The sequence below is a fragment of the Miniopterus schreibersii genome, assembly GCF_964146895.1.
Source record: "Miniopterus schreibersii genome assembly, chromosome: 8".
Taxonomy (NCBI): domain Eukaryota; kingdom Metazoa; phylum Chordata; class Mammalia; order Chiroptera; family Miniopteridae; genus Miniopterus; species Miniopterus schreibersii.
The window spans coordinates 34,706,243-34,727,926 of record NC_138109.1 but is presented as its reverse complement, the minus strand read 5'-3'; the positions used below and the strand labels follow the sequence as shown (position 1 = coordinate 34,727,926).

At 38.8% G+C, this 21,684-nt stretch overlaps 1 protein-coding gene and 1 long non-coding RNA gene across 3 annotated transcripts in view; one reads left to right on the top strand and one right to left on the bottom strand.

Moving 5' to 3' along the window:
* PRKAA2 (protein kinase AMP-activated catalytic subunit alpha 2) overlaps nucleotides 1–6,179 on the bottom strand; it is a 42,861-nt gene extending 36,682 nt beyond the window's left edge. Inside the window, exon 1 of one of the 2 annotated variants that reach the window (XM_081145307.1) lies at nucleotides 6,010–6,179. In XM_081145307.1, the coding sequence (XP_081001433.1) occupies nucleotides 6,010–6,103 (94 nt within the window). In that variant the 5' untranslated portion in view covers nucleotides 6,104–6,179. Of the gene's footprint in view, nucleotides 1–5,437; nucleotides 5,462–6,009 lie in introns of those variants that run through there. The other variant, XM_081145308.1, reaches the window with a different exon arrangement.
* A 93-nt stretch (nucleotides 6,180–6,272) lies between these two features.
* LOC308560252 lies at nucleotides 6,273–21,042 on the top strand. Its single transcript, XR_013999311.1, has 4 exons — nucleotides 6,273–6,521; nucleotides 14,431–14,599; nucleotides 17,410–17,584; nucleotides 18,329–21,042. It is a non-coding gene; the product is annotated as an uncharacterized lncRNA (long non-coding RNA).
* Nucleotides 21,043–21,684: the final 642 nt, after the last annotated feature.

Genomic DNA, 21,684 nt, shown 5'->3' with positions numbered 1-21,684 from the left:
TACTTTCATTTCATTCTTATTTTACTCATTTTCCATATCTGTGAAAAAAACAAATTACATGACATACCCAAAATGGATACTGCATTTTAATATGAACATTAATAATTAAGTATCATGCAGCACAAATAGTCATTTAGAACTTTCCTTAATGCAGGCAACCAAAAAACAGGAGCAATTACAGCTCTGTCTCAAAGTTATTATCAGAAATGAAGGTGGCATTTCTAAACACAGCAAACACTTAACACCTTAAGAGTGTGGAATTTATTCACAAGAGCCATTTGTATGGCAATTCATCTTTTTAAAAGCCACTTTATGTACCTCAACTCGTTTAATCCTCATAAAAATTCTAGAGGGTAGGTAGGCCAAGTGTTGTTACTACCATTTTACAAAGGAGGAAACAGGCTCAGAGAAATTTAATGGTTTTCCCAAAGCAAACCAACTAGTAACGCAATGGAATTAAAATCCAGGGCTAATTAATGCCTTCTGAAATCAATGTTCTAGGACATCAAATCATTTTCAGAAGTTCTCTTTAGTATGATTACTAACTCTTTGTCAAGGTTACTTTTATAGTAAGAAAAAACCTGAAATACCTAGTATTTCTAACAAATTTGGTTTAAAATTGTTAGAATTCAGCACATTCATCACATTAAAAAATAGAATGAATTGAGGTATGAGAGTAAATGTTGGGAATATAAAACTACATTTTAAGCATACGTAGAGTTTCAAAAAATCTTTTATTCTCCCTAAATGTGAACTAAAATAAAGACATTTAAATCTCCTGTTCTTGATCCTTGATAAATATCAACAAACATGTAAAATTATATCCTTGTAGGTTCGAAACTCACAAGATAACATGCTATGCATTCTGACTTTACATTCCATATAGCACAGACTCTGGAGTTAGTAAACTCTGAATCTGATTGCCAGTTCTGACACTTACTAGCACTGTGACCTTGGGCAACTTAAGTATCTAATCCTCAATTTCTTCATCTGTAAAATGGAGATAAAACTAAACTCAGGATTACTCTGGGGAATAAATAAAACCAAGTCCATATATAGTCCTTAGAATATAGTATAAACTAAATCAAGTTGTAACTTTTATCGCTGAAGTATGACAAAAGTATTTTCTTTTTCTTTGGTCTTCATTACATCTGTATTTCAGCTCTAGTTTTCAGTAATTCAAATTTCCATTAAACCAGAAGGAAAAAATGAAAACACAACCATATCTGAAATAAAATCTTTAAAAAATCAGTTTAATGATAAAGCTGTAAAGGCTCTGACAGATTGATTACATGATATAGTATTGTCTTTTAGGAGAAAACAAAGCCCAGAGAGGTTACACTACATGGGAGTCAAAAACAAGCCTAGCATGGGCTCGAAATAACACAGACACAACTCTCAGGTCCACCAACTGACCATGTAGTTGTCTGAAATTAAATTTATCATTTGGGGCTTGTATTCACCTTTAAAAAAAGGTAACACTGCTTGTTAAAAAATTTCAATGGAAGTTCCATTTGCTTATCTTTCTGGTTCTCTCAAAAATAAGTGAGGAATTAGTAAAACATTTACTTAAATTCTTGAAAGCCAATTCTGTAAGCCATTCAAGTAATGAGAAGGTAATTCCTTGATGTGACTCTTCTGGCTAGAAAGAGGCTTAATGTGCTGGCAAAGTATGCCTTGGTGTCTAATGAAGAGTAATTATTTCAAAAACCAAATCTAGCAGTCCTCACCTTGAAAATGCCAGCTTCCTTGAAAATAAATAACATTACAATGTAAATATACTGTTTTCTTCAACCATTCTTTGTATAACACAAACAACAGATCTATTCTTCTAGAATTGCTATCACCTTTACTAATTTAGATAAGAACGGAACAAGTCTAATTACAAGAGCTCTCAAACAGCAGTTCCACCCTACACTGGGAAAAATAAGAACTGAAACAATCAATATAGAAAAAAAAATTAAGTAAATAAAAAGCATTACTTTTAAATAGTCCACATAATCTGTTCCCATAAGTAATCTTACAAAAGAGGAATGAAGTAGAAAATTCAACTTAGAACATTTTAAATAAGGCTTTAATTATCCATCAACAAATAGAAAAGAATTTCCATATACTTTTAAAAAATAACTTGAAATCTATGCTATTAAGTAAAAACTATGCCATTTTCAAAACCTATAATTAGTATGACAATTAAGAGAGAAGGCACATAAGATACTCTTCACTCCTCAATTTCCATGTTTCTGTAGTCATATAAAACTAGTCTACTATTAATTTTTTAAATTCACTGTACAAAGTCTCAATCTATGACAATTAAAAATGCATGTGTTTTCAACAAAAGGTGCTAGGACAATTGGACATCCATATTCAAAAAACTGGCCTTAGACCCTCACTTTATTCCATACTCGAAAATTAACTCAAAATGGGTCACAGACATAAATGTAAGAGCTAAAACAATAAAACATTTAGAAGACAACATGAAAGAATATCCTTGAGAGCTAAAGCAAAGGTTTCTTAGATGTAACACCAAAAGTATGGTCCATAAAGAAAAGAAAAAAATCAATAATTTAGACCTCGCCCTGGCCAGTTTGGCTAAGTGGTTAGAGCATCGCCCCTCAGATTTAAGAGTCCCAGGTTAGATTTTGGTCAAGGGCACGAACCTTGGTTGCAGGCTCTGCCGCAGTTGGGACGCATGCAGGAGGCAGCCAATCGATGTGTCTCTCTCACATCGATGTTTCTCTCTCTCTCCCTTTCCCTTCACCTTCACTAAAAGCAATGGAAAAAATATCCTCAGGTGAGGATTGAAAAAAAATAAATAAATAATAATAATAATAAATTAGCCCTCATGTAAATTCAAAACTTTAACACTTCAAAAGATACCATTAAGAAAATGAAATGAAAAACAACACACTGGGAGAAAATATTTGGAAAATGTATCCAATAAGGGAGCTGTACCAGAATTTATAAAACATTCTTATAACTCAACTTATGAGATGGCAAACAACCTAATCAAAAAATAAGCAAACGACAGCAACAGACATCTCACCCAAGAAGACATACAAATGGTTAATAAAAACATGAAAAGATGTTCAACATCAACAGTCACTGGGGAAATATAAATTAAAGCCACAATGAGATACCATTTTATACCCATTAGAATGGCTGTAAGACAGACAATAGCAAATGTTGCCGTGAATGTGGCAAAATGAGAACTCATACACTGTTGGTGGGACTGTAAAATAGTATGACCACTTTGGAAAATAGTTTTCAGCATCTCTAAAAGCTCAACATAAAACTATGATATGACCCAGCAATTCTATCCCTAGTTATCTACCCAAGATATATAAAAACATATGTCCACACAAAGACTTGGATGTGAATGTTTGTGATGGCATTATCTGTAATAACTCAAAAACTGAAACAATGTCCATCATCTGGTGAGTGTACAGACAGACTGTGACATACCTACACATTGGAATATTATTATTCAGCAATAAAAAGGAACAAACTACTGACACATGCTATGTCATGCATGAACCTCAAAAATGTTGTTAAAGAAACCAGACATGAGAGACTCCATATTGAATGATCTCATTTATATGAAGTGTTCAAAGAAAACAAATTTATACAAACAGAAAATAGATTTCTGGTTTTCTGGGGCTGAGGGTAGGAATGAGAATTAACTGTCAATGGGCATGAGGGGATCCTACTGTGGGGTGATGAAAATCTCCTATAATTAATCGATGATGAAAGATGCACCACTTGGTAAAGTTATTAAAAAATCATTGAATTGTATACTTACAATGAGTGAATTTTATGATATGTAAAATATTCCTCAATAAAGCTGTTAATGCATGTGCTTTTTGTTTCTTGTCCCTTGAATTAAATGAGTAACGTTAGACCGTAGCAACTTCTATAATTTGTATTAAACAAACAATTGTACTAATTCTAACCTTGGGTGGGAAAACCACAATCTATCTTTAAAGAGGCTCTAACACAGTATCAGGAACACGCCTCCGAATGGTTGTTCACTGGCCAGAGGTCCTCCAGGAAGAGGATTTCTCATAAATCAAAGTACCTCCTGTTCCTTTATATTTTAGGAAGCCAGTGTCTGGAAGCAGCTCAGGAGTAGTATATACAAGAGAGGTTTAAGTTGTGCTTTGACGATGAGCCAACTGATTAGATGGGTGTTTTAGCCTACATTCAGATTACGGTTGAAGAATTTTTTTAAATAAACAAACACTTTAACACAATTTGGAAGGACATAAGGTAAGTTATACACCCTGTACATGTCCAGATAGCACAGGCACGCACAGTTGGCTGAGTAACTTCCTAATGTCGAAACACAAGAGTCCTCAATAATGTTTAATGACATTTCAAGCATTAATCCAATCCCTCGATCTTCCTACATTCATTCTAAATGTATTCTTCTAACTATACACCCTATTTATGAGGTCTTTCAAAAATAACTCAGGACTTCACAGCCCTCATGGGACTAGAAAGAACGTTGCAAACTTTTCAGGTCTTTACACAAATACCGCCTTGTCAGTGAGTACTTGCCTGACACCTTACTGAAAACTGCCAACCTCACAGGGCTCCCTAGCCTCCCTTCCCTGATGCATTTTTCTCATACATATAGTAAATATCGTTTCTCTTCCCCTCCTAGAGCATAAATTCCACAGGAGGGATTTTAATCTGATGCTGTATGGCCACTACCTACAATAGTGCTTAGCCTATTGTAGGTGCTGAATATAAGTGTTTTCTGGACAAATGAAAGATGAACAGGTATGTGGAATAAGAGCTGATCCCTCCCACAGAAATATACAATGAGTTGATTCTTTTTAACAAACTTAAGATTAAGAAATGAGTTTTAAAGGAAACAGAGGCCTCAGAATAAAATCTCCAGACCGCCTATCCAACAATTCCACAGCAAAAAGAAAATAAAAGGCCAACGTTTCACTTATCATTCTGGATTTGCAGCAACCAAAAGGAGAGTATTTTTTAAGACGCTGGCTCGAGTTCTGGAGAGAGGACAAATTAATTAAATCTCTCATGTGACTCTTGCTAACAACAAAAAAAGGGAAAGTTTAATACTTAACTAGTCAGAAGTAAAAAATTTCTAAAGCAGCCTGGTGTTCTACACCCAAGACGGGGATCCCATCCCCAACACAAACAGACCTCGCAACCCGCTTTCCCAGCTCTGGCCTCCGCACCCCACGCCCTCCCTGGTCCAGCACCGAGGAGCCTTTTCTCTCCCTCCCCCCCCCATTCCCTGAAGCCCCCCAGAACCATTTTACACGCGCCAACCAACCCCCGCACGGGCCCTGCAGCCGCCCCCCAGCCTCGCCCCGCCCAGCAGACCCCCCCCCATAGCCCCCCCGTAGCCCCCCAGCCACAGCCACGCGGCCCCCGAGCCCGGGCGCCCTGGAAGACATCTTACACCTCATCCCGGTCCTGCCACTTTCCGTGTGACCTTGGGCGCGCTCCTACACCTCTAGGGGTCCCCGTTCTGTCACCGTTGAGGCGAGGGGAACACCTGCAGCAAGTTGCTGCGAGGATTAAACGAAATGACGCGGAAAGCACCGAACAGGGCACCGGGCACGAAACGGGCACCTCGAAATCCTCCGCCAGGGGTGCACCTCGCCAGCCCTCCCCGCGCGGTCGCGGAGCCGGGGGCCCTCCACCAGACAGCCGTCTCCCGGATTCGGGGGACAGCACCCCGAGGTCCGCGGGGGACGCGCCCGGCTCCCGAACGCCGGGCAGGCGGCGGGGCGCTGTCCCTGCACCCCTGCACCCCTGGACCCCGCGACGCCTGTTCCCCGCCCCTGCCCAGCTCCAGCCGCCGCTGCGGGACCAGATGCGGCCCGCGGGGCCCGCCGTCCTCCCGCGGCCCCGCCACCTGCCGCCAGGCCCGCGCCCGCCCGCCCGCCCGCAGCTCCCTCGCTCCCGCAGCTCAGCCCGCGCCCCGGGAGGCAGACGCCCCGGCGCGGCCGCCTCGGGCGCCTACTTAACTCTTCACTTTGCCGAAGGTGCCGACGCCCAGCGTGTCCCCCAGCACGTAGTGGCCGATTTTCACCCGCCCGTCGTGCTTCTGCTTCTCAGCCATCTTCGGCGCGCGCAGCCTCGCACCGCCGCCGCCGCCGCGGGCCCCGAGCCGCCGCCGCCTACCCACAGTGCAGCGGGCCCGCGGGGGGGGCGCGGGGGGGCGCGGGAGGGGGAGGGGGAGGGCCGCGCCCGGCGGCGGGGCCAGGGGAGCGCGGGCCGTGGGCGGGGCCGGGGCCAGGTGGCCGAGGCCGAGGCGCGGCGGGCGGGGCGCTCGGGGCCCCGGATGCGGGCGCGGGGGCGCTGCGGGAGGTCTCCGCGGCGGGCTCCGGGCCCGGCGCTCCAGGGGGAGTGGAGGGCGGGGCCCCGAGCCGGGCGCGGGGGCGCCGAGGCCGGCAGGTGAGCGAGGGCGGCGGCGGGGCTGCGCCCCTTCCCCCGGGGCGGCTGTCCTGAGGAACAGCGAAGGGACCGAAAATGCGAGGGTGAGATTTGGGCCGAATGCCAGGGGTGGAAAGAGGTGGGGGCGGAATTTGCAGGAGAGAACAGGCGGGGTGGGGGGCGAGGGGGGTCCGAGGGCGGGTGGCCGGGGAGCGCCGGCGGGCTCGCCCCAGGGCGGGAGGGGAGCCGCGGGGCCGTGTCCCAGATCCCCCGCCGGGGGTCGTTTGAAACTGGACGTGGCTCGTGGAGGAAATTCCTCGCTCTCCTCAGCCGTCGTCCTCTGCGTATATTGTAATCGTCAATTATTTTGTCCGAAAGGTGCAAAGCACTGTCCTCCCGAGCTCTCAATTCTAAGTCACGCCAAGTTCCCCAATAAATGACAGCCACCGCCTTTGCTCCACGCTGTTTGAACGCATGCTTATGGGAACAGGTAGTGTAGACATAGTTTGTGATAGCGCTGCGCAGAGGTGGGGAAGGAGCCAGGGAAACAGTGCAGTGAGCACGGCAAGGCAGAGGCGGATGGACAAAGGAACTGAAGGCCAAGGGCAAGCAATGGAAGCGCAGGTGACCATCGGCTTCCTCACGCCCAAGCTCCAAGGGGCCTTCCTTTGCCTCTATAACAGGTTTCCTAAGCCCATTTCTCCTAGGAATTACTTTTTCTACCTCTATGATATACCAAATAAATGTCCTCTTGCAGTTTGGGTCTGGGCTCTGAATTTCCCAGCCAGAACCCAAGGACCCAGGTTGCTGAACCCAGGTCGGGTCTGACACCTGGTGCCTACAACAGAAGTCTCTTATCACACTGTTTATATGTAAAGAGGGAAATATATTGATCAAAAAGGATAAGATGTATCAAAAGTTTATTTTCCGAGAAGTGATAAATGATAAAATGGCAAACATACATCCATTCTTGTTTAGACACCAAAACAATCTGAGAGCTGATCACAGCTTATAAATTATAGATATCACAGCTGTTGAACAGAGGCTATTTTCATTCATTCTTGAGATCATCTTTCTTGCTGACAAGAGGTATCATTTAAGAATCACTCTACTTAACTGGCAATTTGGAGAAAATAGCCAGTTCTTTTTGATACTGAACCTTCATTTGGTTAAAGGTCACTCCTTCAGTATTCATTCAAGTGAATAAGAAAACAAAATTCCTATTCAGCTTTTGAGATATAAGATGTATGTCTGTCTCTTGTTCTAACATCCCATTAAAAGATGTTTAAAAGTCCATTAGATTGCTTTCTTGAAGCTACATAGAGACTATAAATAGGTATTTTAACACACCCTTCACTGTCTTAACTATTTGTTAATTGCAACTTAAATTATATACTTCATAACTATGGTACTTACCTAGCCACTATAAACTACCTTGTAGCTTTATTTTTATGCCAAACAAGTGTATGATAATTTGTTGATTAAAAAGTTCATTTAAACACAATTATCTCATTTAATTATCATAAGGGAAACATTATTATCTCAATTTTATAGATGATAAATCTTAGTTTTCTCCCTTTCTGATTTGCCCAAGGCTAATCAGCTAAGTGGCAGTGTCAGAACTCATATCTAGTTCTGACTTGTCCTTTATCTTTGTACTATACCACAGCTGCCTAATAAAAACATAGGGTATTCTATGAAAGTTTAAAATGTTCACAAGTATAGTTCCATTCTCACATTTTTATAATTTCTTGTATAGCCAGTAATATACCCTTTAAACATATTTTTAACTCTTTTCCTGACTTTTGTATAGAGGAAAGGTTGAATGTTAACAGGGCAAGAAGGATGGGAAAGCACAACTCTGATGGCAGCCTCAGGCTTTCTATTGCCCTGAACATTTCAGATGTGGTTCCAACTTTGCCTCTCCCCACCCAGCAATACAAGCCTGACAGTTAATCAGGCCAAATCTCCTTAACAGTCATGCCCTTTAAGAGCTTCACTTCCCAAAGATGTTCAGGTAAATACAACATTCCCCATTTTTTTATTTTCCAATGTTTCAGTTCTTAACCCTAGTCTAACTGTTACTGCCTTACCCTCCTATTACTGGGTCTTTGAGATTATTTCACTTCAGATGTACTAGACAGAGCAGGGCCTTCATAGGCGAATGCTGGAGGACCACTGAACTGATCCACTGCACTAGATTCCACTGGTATTATCAGTAACCAGTTCCTTCAAACTTTGCTGAGGGTTAGCATCCCAGCGAGGCCTGCCTAGTCAGACCAACCCTATCTAAATTGCAGTTTTATCTCACCTGTACTCCTTAACTTCTTCAACTTGCTGCTAACATACTATTTATTTGTTTATTATGTTTCTTGTTTTGTCCGTCTCTCCCAACTATGTAAGCTTCGTCAGAGAGCTTCTTTATTTTGTTCACTAATGTATCCTCAATTCCCAGAGCAGTACCTGACAAATTATAGGCACCAAAGTAGATTCATTTGAATTTATACAATGTGGGGGACTTCTTTAAGGAAAAATATTGCAAAATTGAGTATGAAAGTGAATATTTATTTGAAATGAAAAAAAAAAACTATCTAGAAATATTTGACAACACAAACATCCCCAAATTCAGAAAAATAAGACTTTATAAATTAACCATTTCACATACCTTCACAATACTTGTTTCCTATATTTTGGGGCTGTATGCTCTTTTATTTCCCCTTTATATTTTGTAATATTTTTTACAGAGAGAATAGAAAGATAATTCTGACCTTCCTCTATCTTGATTGAGCAACTTTTTGATCATATGTTTCTCTTCAGGATTCTCATAGCACTTTTCCATATAGCTAATATAGCATCTATCAATTCTGTTATTTTATATATATATATATAACTGATATATCATATTTTTGTACATATATTTCATATATAAATAAATATTTTAAATATGTATGAAGACTACATACTCCATCTTCTATTCCTAGGGCCTAATGCAACCTGGTACATCATTCAGGAAATATTTGTTAAAATAAAGAAGATTGTTACTAAACTATGGAATCAAGGGACAAGAATACAGGGGAAAGCACTTTAGAAAGAAGTCAAAGTAAATAGCAGATTCATTTTATTCTTATGCGTATTAAATACAAAGCACAGTTTTCCATCTTGGTATAGTAGTGAGATTGGAGACAGGCATAAGCCAGAACATACTGGACCTTATAGATTTATAGGCATAAGCCAGAACGTTCTGAACCTTACAGATTTATGATAAGGTGTTCCTATATTGTTCTTCAGTATAAAATAAACAGAAAGTTGGATATTCAATGATTAATGAAGTGTGTTGATGGTATCTTCTATGTAATACAAGCCAAATAATTACTTCTTTTTTCTTTTTTATTGTGAAACTGTTCAAATATACACTAAAGTAAAGTAGTATAAATAACCTTCACCCTCAGTGATTATCAACATTGTCAACATTTACCAATCTATCTTTGCATTTTTAAAATTTGCTTGTTTTATGGGGTGTTTTCAAGCAAATAACCAGATGGATTATTTCACTGGTGAGGAATGGTATATAGCTTCAACAAATAAGGCTTCTTTTTAGTATAACCATTCTACCACTATCACAGCTAGCAAAGTTAACAATAATTCCTTACTATTATGGAATACCCACTATGTTCAATTTCCCTTGATTATCATAAAAATGTAGTTTTACTTTTGGTTTATTTGCAACAGGGTTAAAAAAAAAGTCTACAGTTACCATTTTGTTTATATAGCTCTGATGTCTCTTTTAATCTATAATGGTTTCTCCTCCCTGTGTTTTTTAAAAATGTCACTTATTTGTTGAAAAATTGAGTGATTTCACCTGTTGAGTATCCCAGATTCTATTGGATTTATATCAGTAAATCTCAATAATTATTCTTGATCACAAGAGCTAGTATAGTGATATAGTGGTGTAGACAAAGCACAGTATTTAGAAACAAAACTTCTGAGTTCATGTCCTACCTTAGCCACTGAGCAGTGTCCTTAAATAGATCATTTCCCATCTCACTAGTAAAACTGGTAGTGTTGAACTGGATTACATTTAAAGTATTTTCCTTTGTTAGGAAGTTCAACTACCAACTCCCACTCCCCATTTTAGAATGAAACTATCAAAGGGAAAAGATAGGGAGGTTACTCTAAAGTACTGTAGGCTGTAGTCCAAGGTATCTCAAAAAATTGATCCTGGTACTTTATTTTCCCTACACCCATTTACTATTATTGGTTTGTGAGGCTGAGAGAGTAATATTACCCAGCCTCACCCCTTCAGGTAGATAAGTAGATGCAATACTTAAAACCCTTTCAAGGTACCCTAGTAACAAATATTAAACTGAACATAACCCATTTCCATTTTGTGGCTGAGTACATTTCTAAATTGCTTCAAGATGAGTCAACATTGTAATTTTCAGTGTAGCTGAGAAAAAATAAAACATTTTGGATCATATTTCCTCCATGAGCAGATACATTAATTGGAATAACAAAGGTTGTTTGCTTTGCTGTATAAACATTATGGATCTGACAGCAGTTTTTAGAATCTGGCTTTCATGTGTGTGTTGACAGCGTGTCTGAAAAAAGCTCAAACACACTTTTAGATCAGTGAAATCAATCATTCCCCCCCTGGCACGGATTCAGTGCCTATCTGTACTGAGCACTGTAACTGGTGAGGTTTGACTGAGGAGATACCAATGTCACCTTGAATTGATTAGCATTTTTGTTATGGTTGTGCCTTGGAATTAAAACAACCCTTGACAAAACTATACAGTATATATATTATCTGAAGCCTTCTCTAATACCCTCTTAATGACCTCAAGTGGGTGTTAAAATTTTGGCTCTTGGTTCAATCCTGTCAACATTAACAACAAAGCTTTGATGTGATTAATTAGTGCAAACTTAAGATCAATTAGGTAATTTCAAAATTTCCAAATGCTTTGTGAATAATAAAATAATTCTCCCTCCAAGAATAAAGACCTTAAAAAAATATCCAGAGAATTTCATTTCTTTTTAAAATTAGAACGTTGGTTTATACTATGTGCCCTTTAAGGGCTCTTAACTCTGAGGTTCTGATTCAATGAAATGAAATGTGTTAATAAATTTTTTTAAAGTATTGATTGGTAAACCTTTTACTCTTGAATTTTAAAATATTGAAATGTTTTCTAAAAGTGGTATATAACTAGCTATTCCACCAATTAAAGATTCCCAGATTCTTTTTTATTTTTTAGTATATTATTTCTTCTTCTAAATACATTCATTGAACAAAGATGCATTGACTGCCTGCTGAGTGCTAGACACTGGTCTAGGCACTGGAGATAGAGTAAGACAAAGACAGTCATGGCAGTTAGTCTGTTTTGTTTACCACTGATGTTAACATTTGTTAAAGAAAAGAATTAATTATGACACTTGTTAAAGAAGGTAAGGCATACTTTATGCAAGACTTGCCATAGGTATTGGAACTACTGCAATAGGGTTTTGCAGTACAGGTGAAAGATTGGTCTTAACCCTGACTCAACAAAGAAAAGTGGGGATTTATAGCCAGGGAGCAGGGTGGGAGGGTCAGTGGGTGTAAAATTACTAAAGGGATAGGGTACTCCTTTGCCAAACTGGCCTAACAGGATCCTTGCTGAAGGCAGACTGAGGTGTTAACTATAACGAATTTTGGTAGATATTGAGAATGATTATTCTGGCTACTTAGCAGGATTCTTGTAAAAACTGGGCTCTTCAGGACATGCTCAAAGATGGGACCTAGATGGGTTAGAGAAGACTGACAAGTAGGTCAAGGAGAGAGTCTTTGTCACATCTAGTAGGTGAACCAGGCAAATATACAGTAGTACCCCCTTATCCATGGAGGATACGTTCCAAAACCCCCAGTAGATGCCTGAAACTATGGATAGTACCAAACCCTATATATACTATGTTTTTTCCTTTACACACATACCTAGAATAAAGTTTAATTTATAATTTATGCACAGTAATAAATTAACTAATTAATAACAAAATAGAAAGATTATAACAATATACTGTAATAAGTTATATGAATGTGGTCACTCTCTCTCAAAATATCCAATAACTGATCTGATACCCTAGACAGATACTAAGTGACTAATGAATGGGTAGTATATACAGCTTGGATACACTAGACAAAAGAATGATTCATGTCCCTGGCAAGGGAGAACAGGAAAATGCAAGATTTCATCATGCTACTCAGAATGGCGTGAAATGTAAAACTTATAAATTGTTTATTTCTGGAATTTTGTATTGGTTAACTGACCAGGGTAACTGAAACCACAGAAAATGAAACCATGGATAAGAGGGAACTATTCTATAATGTAATGTAATATTAGTGGCAAGTTCTGTTAAAAAAAAAAAAAAAGAAAGAAAAAAAGGCAGAATAAATGGATACAGAGATGAAAATGGGAGGAAGGATTGAATAGGCATTTTATATAAGTTGGTAAAGAAAGTCTCTCTGAGAATGTAGTACTCATTGAAATCATGTGAAAGAAGGATCTGTTCAAATATCTGGGATAAGAGTATTCCAAAGAGAAGGAAGAGCAAGTGCAAAGGCCCTGAGACAGTAGCAATAGCATATTGGAGGAATAGCAAGAAGGCCAATGTGTCCAGAGTGGTGAGTACAAGAATGAGATTGGAGGAGTTTGCAATTAGACTACTTAGAGCCAGATAATACTGGATAGACTAAGTTAAAAACTTTGGGTTTTTAAAAAAGCATGGTCATTTTTTTTGGAGGATTTTTGAACAGGAGTGATGTGATATGAATGATAAACTTAAAGGATTTCTCTAACTGGCTGTGTGGAAAAGAGTCTTAAGGTGACAAGAATGGAAGCAAAGAAACTAAGTACGAGGCTGTTGTAGGAGACCCTTTGAGTGCTGGTAGTAGCTTAAACTAGGCTAGTAGCAGTGAAGGTGGTGAGACGCATTCAGATTTGGGATATATTTTGATGTTAGCACCAGAAGGATTTGCCAGTGGTTGAGTGAGAGGTGTAAGAAGCATCACACAAAAAAAAAGGAATCCAAGACTTGAACTGTTTGGCCCATATGCCTAGATGAACAAGGGTGCTAGAGACTGAAATGCAAAAGACCTCATGAGAAGTAGGTGGGAAGGAAGGGCCAAATTCTGCTTGACCTTGGTAAGTCTGCGATGTTTAATAGAAATTCAAAAGATCATATCAACTGGGTACTTGACCACAGGAGTGTGAACTTCAGGGGGAGAGGTTCAGATTGAAAATGTAGGTTTTAAAATCATCAGCATATGTACCAGTCAGTTGGAGATCCCTTAGGAAATGAATATAAACAAAGGAAAGTGATTCTCAGACTGAGATATCCCAGATTAAGAAATCTGTAAAAGGTAGAGGAGTTATCACAAGGTACTGAAAAGGAGTATCCACTAAGGTGGGAGGAAATTTAAGAAAGTATTGACAATATTTCAAGGCACTACTGTCAACCATGTCTAATGCTACCAATACGTCAAGTCAGGTGAGGATGACAAGTTGACTGCTGGGTTTGACAGCCTAGACAAATATTTCTAGTGCAATGATGGAGATACAAGTCAGAGTGGAGTAAGTTTAGGAGAAAATGAAAGTGAAAAAGTAGACAAGGTGATTCTATTCAATTCTTTTAAGCTTTGCTATGAAAGGGAGCATAGAAGCTTTTGAGTTTTGCTGTGAAGGGGGTGTGGAGACAAGGGAAGATTTTTTTTTTTTAGGATGATGAAAAATGCAGCATGCTTGCATCCTGGTGGGAATGGTCCAGTAGAAAGAGACAAAGTGATGCTGTAAGATAAAGTGAATAACTATAGAGTGTTTGGCAGCGAATCCCATCTTGACGATCCTTCAGGAAATCCCATACCTGCTTTCAAGGGGCTTATCCTCTGATGGAAAACATGTACACTTAGATTATGTTATTTAAAAAGTTGGGGGTAGGACTGAAAAGTGTGGAGCTGTGAGTTAGAAGGCTCCTGTTTTCTACCAGGGGGAAAACGATGAGGACCCGGACCACTGGCAGTTCCAGGAGGAAAGGAAGGGAAAGGATGGACTTGAGAGCTATTTAAGGAAAAGAATGAAGAAGATTTAATGACTGCTGCTTTATGAATCAGGAGAAAAACGGGGCAATTTTGGATGACTTCCAGACTTCTAGCATGGTAATGTGGATGGATCTTCCTTAGCCTATTACTTCCTTCTTTAAAAAACGTTCAAATACTTTATGTTGCCTAAAGATTAATGTTTCACACTCTACAGTCAAATTCATGAACCCCTAAAACCCTTCGTTTTGACATACCCTTTACCTTCCCGACATACTTCCTTGGAACTCCGTGACTTAGTTGAATCCAATTTGAAAAATACAGGTCTACAGAGTAAAATTTAAAGTCTTAAAGTCTGCATTCAAGAGCCTCTATAATCTGGTCCCTACCAACCTAATTTCTTGCCTCATCTTCCTTACCCCGTACTCTAACCATATCAAATTTATTTATATTCTGTGTCCACACCAAGCTCTAATAGGCTGCTGTGCCTTTTCTACCATTGTCCCCACTCTCTGGAACTTCTTTATTCCTTGGTACTCTCAGTCACAGCCTGCCAAACAAATTCCCCCACTTGTTTCAAAATTCACCTCCTCTATTCAGCCTTTCCTCAACCTCCAAGATACATTTGACTATCTGTCTTTAATAATGCTGTGTACATTATAGTTCATTAAAGCAATCATTATACTTATTTAGTTATATGTCTGGTCCACCATTTGAGTATCAATCCTTTGAGGGCAAGCACTGTGAACATAGTAGGCACTTACTACATTAGCTGAATGAAGGAGCAACAAATGAATGAAATCTCAGTTCAGGCATAACGTTGTCTTAATTTGCCTATCTCCTCTCCTTACCTTTCTTATTTTTCCTGTAAGGCCCTACATCACTTCTATTCTAGCACCATGTTGTCCGATAACATTGTATTTGTTCCATGGCGCTATTTCTTCTCCCTTTTTTGGTGTATCTGTCCCCTGCCTGAAATATTCAAGGGCATGGATTTTATCCTGTTTATCTTTCTCTCCCAAGCACTTAGGTTCTCAATAAATGTTTTAAGAATGTATCATTTAATAATTAAAGTGCTCTCTTACCTTTTAAAGTCTTATCCCATGTAATCATGCCCATCTTTTTCCACCTTCCCAGAGTATTCCCTCTAATCACCCTTGGCTAGAAGTCGTCATTCCTTCTGGCATTCGGTTAAGCTGTCGCTGCTGTGCAATGATCACTTTCTAGGACAGTCATTGATATAGAGTGACTATAAACGCCTAAGAACAAGAAAGCTTTTGTTCTTCATTATATTCCCATACTGCATGATTCTCAACTCTTCTTTCTTTGTGTACCACTGTACTTGAGGAGTGCACACCCCTACCAATTCCTGGAGCACTTGGCATAATTCTAGCCTTTTCTGTTGGAGAGAGCCATAAAAGCAACACTTTAAAATCTGATATGACTTATTTTGTCAAAAGCTGCTGCATTTATACTATTATTAGTAACTTTTTCTAGCAACCTCTTGCCCCACTGAGCCTTATACATTGTGGGCATTCTTGAAATACTTGATGAGTGAATAAAATAAGGAAGGAATACTATTTCCACTACCAAGTTCAAAGGGAATTCAGACTTTGCCTTTGGTACAAAATCAGTCCACTCATTAAGTCAATTACCGTTTAGAGCTAGATTAATTTATTCATATGGGCTAAGAGAAAATAATATTGTCCTTCATAAACTTAATCCTAGATAAACTAGTAGTTTTACTTTTTAAAAAATTAGGCTTCTTTCCCCAAGCCACGCTAGCCTTGGAAACAACTAGAAATGTTACAGGAACTGAGTTTTCCCGGAGGTTTTATTAAGTTCTGACCTCTCTGTACTCGGTGGAACCAAAGTGACCTGTTCTCTTTCCCGTTTCCCAGGGCTCCTCAGCACTGCTTATCCATGTGGCACCCCCTGCAGCCTTCGTGCTCCTCAAAACAGAGGAGGAGGGACTGTTGGCTTATTTTCTTCTCCCGGTGACGACTACTCTTAAACAGTTGAAAAAGTGATTGTGTTCTTTTAGTTTACAGCCCCCTGACAAAGCAGAACTTGAAACAGAATTCTCAGAAAAAGGACTGCGCAACATGCGAAGGACATTATCCACGTACAGTTATCCCTGCAAACCATACCTGAGTAGCCCAACTCAAGAGCACCTGTCTTTCTGCTTCCTTCTACCCCTTTGCTAATTCTTACCTTCTCTGGGAACATCTTCCACTTTCCCAAAGATTGAAGGCAGCTCTTATTTCCCCCACTTCAGTTTTCCTCCCTGTGTCATCATCCTAGCGCCCCCCAAAGCTTCTCCTATTACTGGGGAAAAGGGAAGAGGGAGATCAAAGCATGTTGGGAGGAAGTCTCCATGCAAATTTGACACTTTGGGGCCCTTGCCAGAATTTGGAAAGTGAGCATGTGGTTGGCATCCCCACGATGAGCCTGCTCTTATACTCTTTCATTATTTGATCCACCTGCTATCGCACATAGATTATGTCATAAGTTGTATAGAATTTCAGGCTTACTTGGCTACAGACATAGACTAGGGAAATGCTCAAAATTATAATGTATAATGAAAAATTTATCACAGTATCTCCCAGCCAGGAAAAAACAAAACAAAACAAAAAAACACAAAAAGAAGTCAAAGCTATCTTCAACTGTATTCTCGGAAATGAGGCTTAAAATTTTTCCTCATGAGAAATAAAAACAAATCACCTTAAGGATCTTCCTTTATTTTTTAAAATGTATATTCCAAGCCTTTTATACTCTATTTCAAATGTTGTTTGGAGAACAATGAAGAAAATAAATTTGTAAGCATTCTTTTTTTATTAACTGATTCTAATTCACTTTTTATAAAACTTACAACTATTTTTAATATATAGCTTTTTTTTTTTTTTTAAATATGTCTTTATTGATTCCAGAGAGAGGAAAGGAGAGGGAGAGAGAGATAGAAACATCAGTGATGAGAGAGTCATTGATCGAGCCCACAACCCAGGCATGTGCCCTGACCAGGAATCGAACCCGGATCGCCTGGATCCCAGGTCGACGCTCAACCGCTGAGCCACACCCAGCAGGGCAATATATGGCTTTTTTCAGGTAATTATTATTTGGCTTACTATAAACTTAGAGTAATTGTTTTGGTAAGTTAAATGCTAATTTTTCAGGATGCCATTCAAGCCTCAAGAGTTTTTTATGCCTACCATACCAGATACAATGAGTTATCTCATGAACAATGCTCTTAAGGCTCTGACCTCCTTAAGGAGATTTGTACCCATGAAACAATTTAAAAAGAAGTTACTTATTTTTTTAACTCATGGATTAAAATCTCACCTCATTATATATTTCTGTCACCAAACTCTTAGGAAAGAAGTTACTTAATTTCTGTTTCTTATTTTCATTTCTTATGACATAAATACTCTCAGAAGCACAGACTTGCAGAAAAGGGGTGTGATTATAAACATCCTTTCTACATTTTTTTAAACTCCCCCATTCTAAAAATCTAATGGTATCTTAATATGCCCACAGAGCAAAAGCTAAATTGTGTGGTGATTGTTTAGTAAAAACAGCCTGCAAGGCAAGGGGAAAAAATTTTTTTGAGACAGAATTAATCAGACCTATTTTAAATAAATCCCATACTTCTAAGTCCCAACATTGACTATGTTCCTTGGATCCAAAAGTCAGCTTCAACCCCAATTATTGCTGGAAAGGCTGTCTGCAGTGGGTGCATAGACACCTGCTGTGAACTCCCACCAGCTGTTTCTTACTTTGCTTCTTGGTTTGCTGGTTAAGTCTATTCTACATTATTGATATTTATCCCTGTTTTCCTCTCCTGCTCCACAGACTGAAGGTTTCAACACCGGTTCAAAATTCATTCTACAAAATCTGGACGCAAACTGCAAACTTTCACCAGAAAAAGGTTGTCATAGTATCAGTTAAACCAGGAATATGCCACTCTGGCAAGTTTCTTGTCACACCAACTAACCCCCAACCTTGTCACTCACTAGAACTTATCAACATCGAAAAGGTATTGCTTTTTCCGCTTCTTCACAAAAGAGGGTGCCATAAACACTTAGTATTGAGCTTTATTTAAAGAGTCAAGGCTTTTGAGAGGTATAAGGTGAGGGACTATTTGGGTTGGTAATAGAAGGGATAAACAGCTTTTATAATTTGGAGAAATTAATTCCAAGTTGAGTTAAAAGCACTTTCTACACCTATTCCCTGTTCAATAAATGGAACATTTTGGTGGCAATAAGCCAAAGGTTTTATGAATAGCTCCTTACCTTTTCCCATGAGTTAGAAACATTTTTTTCTAATACAAATTAACAAATAATCCCTACAAGAATTTGTATGTACTCTTCGCTGTTTGGAGCTCTACATCACAGCTTTGTGTCATGAGTTTTAATGAGTTTGCATCTGATAGAATCCTTACAGTAGAGTCAGGTATCAGATGAAAACAATTTGATCTTATTGTATGACAAATATTTCTCAGCATTAAGCAAAGAATTTTGAGATTTGAAATGTTAACTATTTTTAATTACTTTACTATTTCTGCCATGATATGTCAAAGTTCCTAAATTAAAATCCTCTAAATACGCATTACAAATCTAGTATTTCATGAGGCAGACTGGTTTTGCTGTGTGGTTTGGATAATTCATTTAGTCTCTAAACTGTTTTCACATTTTAATTTATATTTAAAATGCCAAGTTCACTTGAACTAAGAAATACCCATTTGAGTCCTCAAAATTTTGCCATGAACGATTAATATGCATATGCAAAAATCATAAGCAAATGTTTCCTTTTGTGTAGCTACATTAAAATGACATTTTCTACTCTTGTCACATACTCTATCTAAAACCAGCTACAGAATTGGGAAGTTGTAGTTTGGGAAAGCAGGGCAAGTTGTACAGATGATATCCCTGTATTATTTCTGGATGACTTGCCAAGATGCAGTTTTGTGTGAACTTTATTTTAAAATATTTCATGACTTCAGCGTGAAGTTTGAATCATGAAAATATGCAATTGAGCCAAGTGAGTTTAAGAATAATTTTATAGAAATTGAAAGGTTTATTATATGTATTGAATGATAACAGAAACCAGTTTGCATTATACTTATTTCCTTTTTTTATCAATTATCATCAACTTTCTCATGTCTTTATATTGTTGTTTGCTATTTACTGTGAAGGCACTGCATGATACAATCTATTTGAAATCTTCTTAACTGTGCTGGTATGGTAATAGTCTTCCTGACAGGCTCATAACTACATAATGTGAATCTCGCAAGGTTTTCCCAGTAAGCAAATCACAACCTGGTTCAAGAACTGATTTTCATCTGTAGTATAGTAAATGAACAGTGAAAACCCTATAGTTATTTCCAAAATGTATAAAAACTGTTTGCACAGATCTGCCCCCCCAACCCGGACACACACACACACACACACACACACACACACACACAGAAGGACGCATGTGCACAAAGCTTATCTGCAGGAATATATTCAAGGTATATCAAACCAAGCATATTCAACTTACTTTATTTAAAATAAAATAACCTCACTGAAGAAAGGAAAAGTGAAAAGTCCCAGATAGGAAAAAGAACAAAAACGCAAAGGAGAAAATAAAATATTAGTTCTCCCATGTTATAAAATATAAATAACTTTAGGAAAAAAGAAACAAGAACAATGTACAATAGTCCCTCTCTATCTGCAGGGGATCCACTCCAAGACCCCCAGAGGACACCTGAAACCACAAATAGCATTGAACCCTATATATACCAGGTTTTTTCCTATACATATAACAATGATAGAGTTTAATTTATAAATTAGGCACAGTAAGAGGTTAACAACAACAATAAAATAGAACAAACAATTATAGCAATATAGTAATAAAAGTCATGCAAATGGCTTTGAGACTCTCAAATAAAATAAGGGCTACTTGAACCCAGCACTGGGAAATTGAGTCAGTTGATCTGATAATCCAGACAGCTACTAAGTGACTAGCATATACTGTGTGAATTCCCTGGGAAAAGAGATGATTCACCCCCCGGGAAGGATGGCATGGGACAGTGGGAGATTTCATCATGCTACTCACAACAGCACATCATTTAAAACTTATGAATTACTTATTTCTGAAAATTTTCATTTAATATTTTTGGACTGAGGTTGACCAGGTAACTGAAACCACGGAAAGTGAAACTGCGGATAAAAGGAACCACTGTATTCTGGATTATATATTCATGGATTCCTTCAGCATTTCAACAAACATTCACTGAGTCATCACTGTGCTAGGGATTTTACTAGGCATAGAAGATAACAGATACTGCTCCTATCTTCAGAAATAAACAATCAGAAAGCACAGTAATAAGAAACATGTTGCAGGTAAGCATAGGTCTACGCAAGCCCCAAAGAGGGATAAGTATGTTTTGTTTTGAACCTGTTTAGATTTAGTTACTATATCAGAATTCCTTCTCTAAACTTTCACTCTGGCTCCCATATAATCAAGTCCTTTGTAAGTAGTTGTCCAAAGACGTATTAAAATTTTAATAAATTTGCAATGATATTTTCGTATTTAATTCTTTTTGTTACTCAGGGACGTGACTCGGGTTTTAAATCTGTAGTCATGAGAGATTGTGTTATTTTCCAACTACTATTTTTACCATCCTATCCCTCCCTCCCTCCAGTGGGAGGAATATATTTTCCCACTGCATGGATAAGGGGAGTGGCCGCGTGACTTGCTCTGGCCAGTGGAATGTGAGCAGATGTGACATACGCCCATCCTTGCAGAGGTGTTAAATATGCTTACATGAGTTGGCTTGGCCTCCTGAGTTTCTGATCTCTGCCAAAAAAAGCGCTTTCTTCAAATAGTTCCAAGTGAAAATAAAACACATAGAGCTCATCAAAGCTGTAGGCAACTCACAGGCCTATGAACATGAAAAAAATTTGTATTCGTATAAGCCACTAAAATTTTGGGATTGTTTGTTACTACAGCAAAAAAATGATTAATACAAGAGTCAACCTCATAAGCACACTTGTGTGAAAACCGTAAGCAATATAAGTGAAAGGCAGAATATTCAAAGTGACTTTCAAAACAAAGAAGATGCAAATGTTATATTCAGATTGTGTGTGGAATATGCCTTATTTGTATCACCCTTAACACAGTGTCTACCTTGTAGTACCAAGTATATGCACGGAATGCAAATA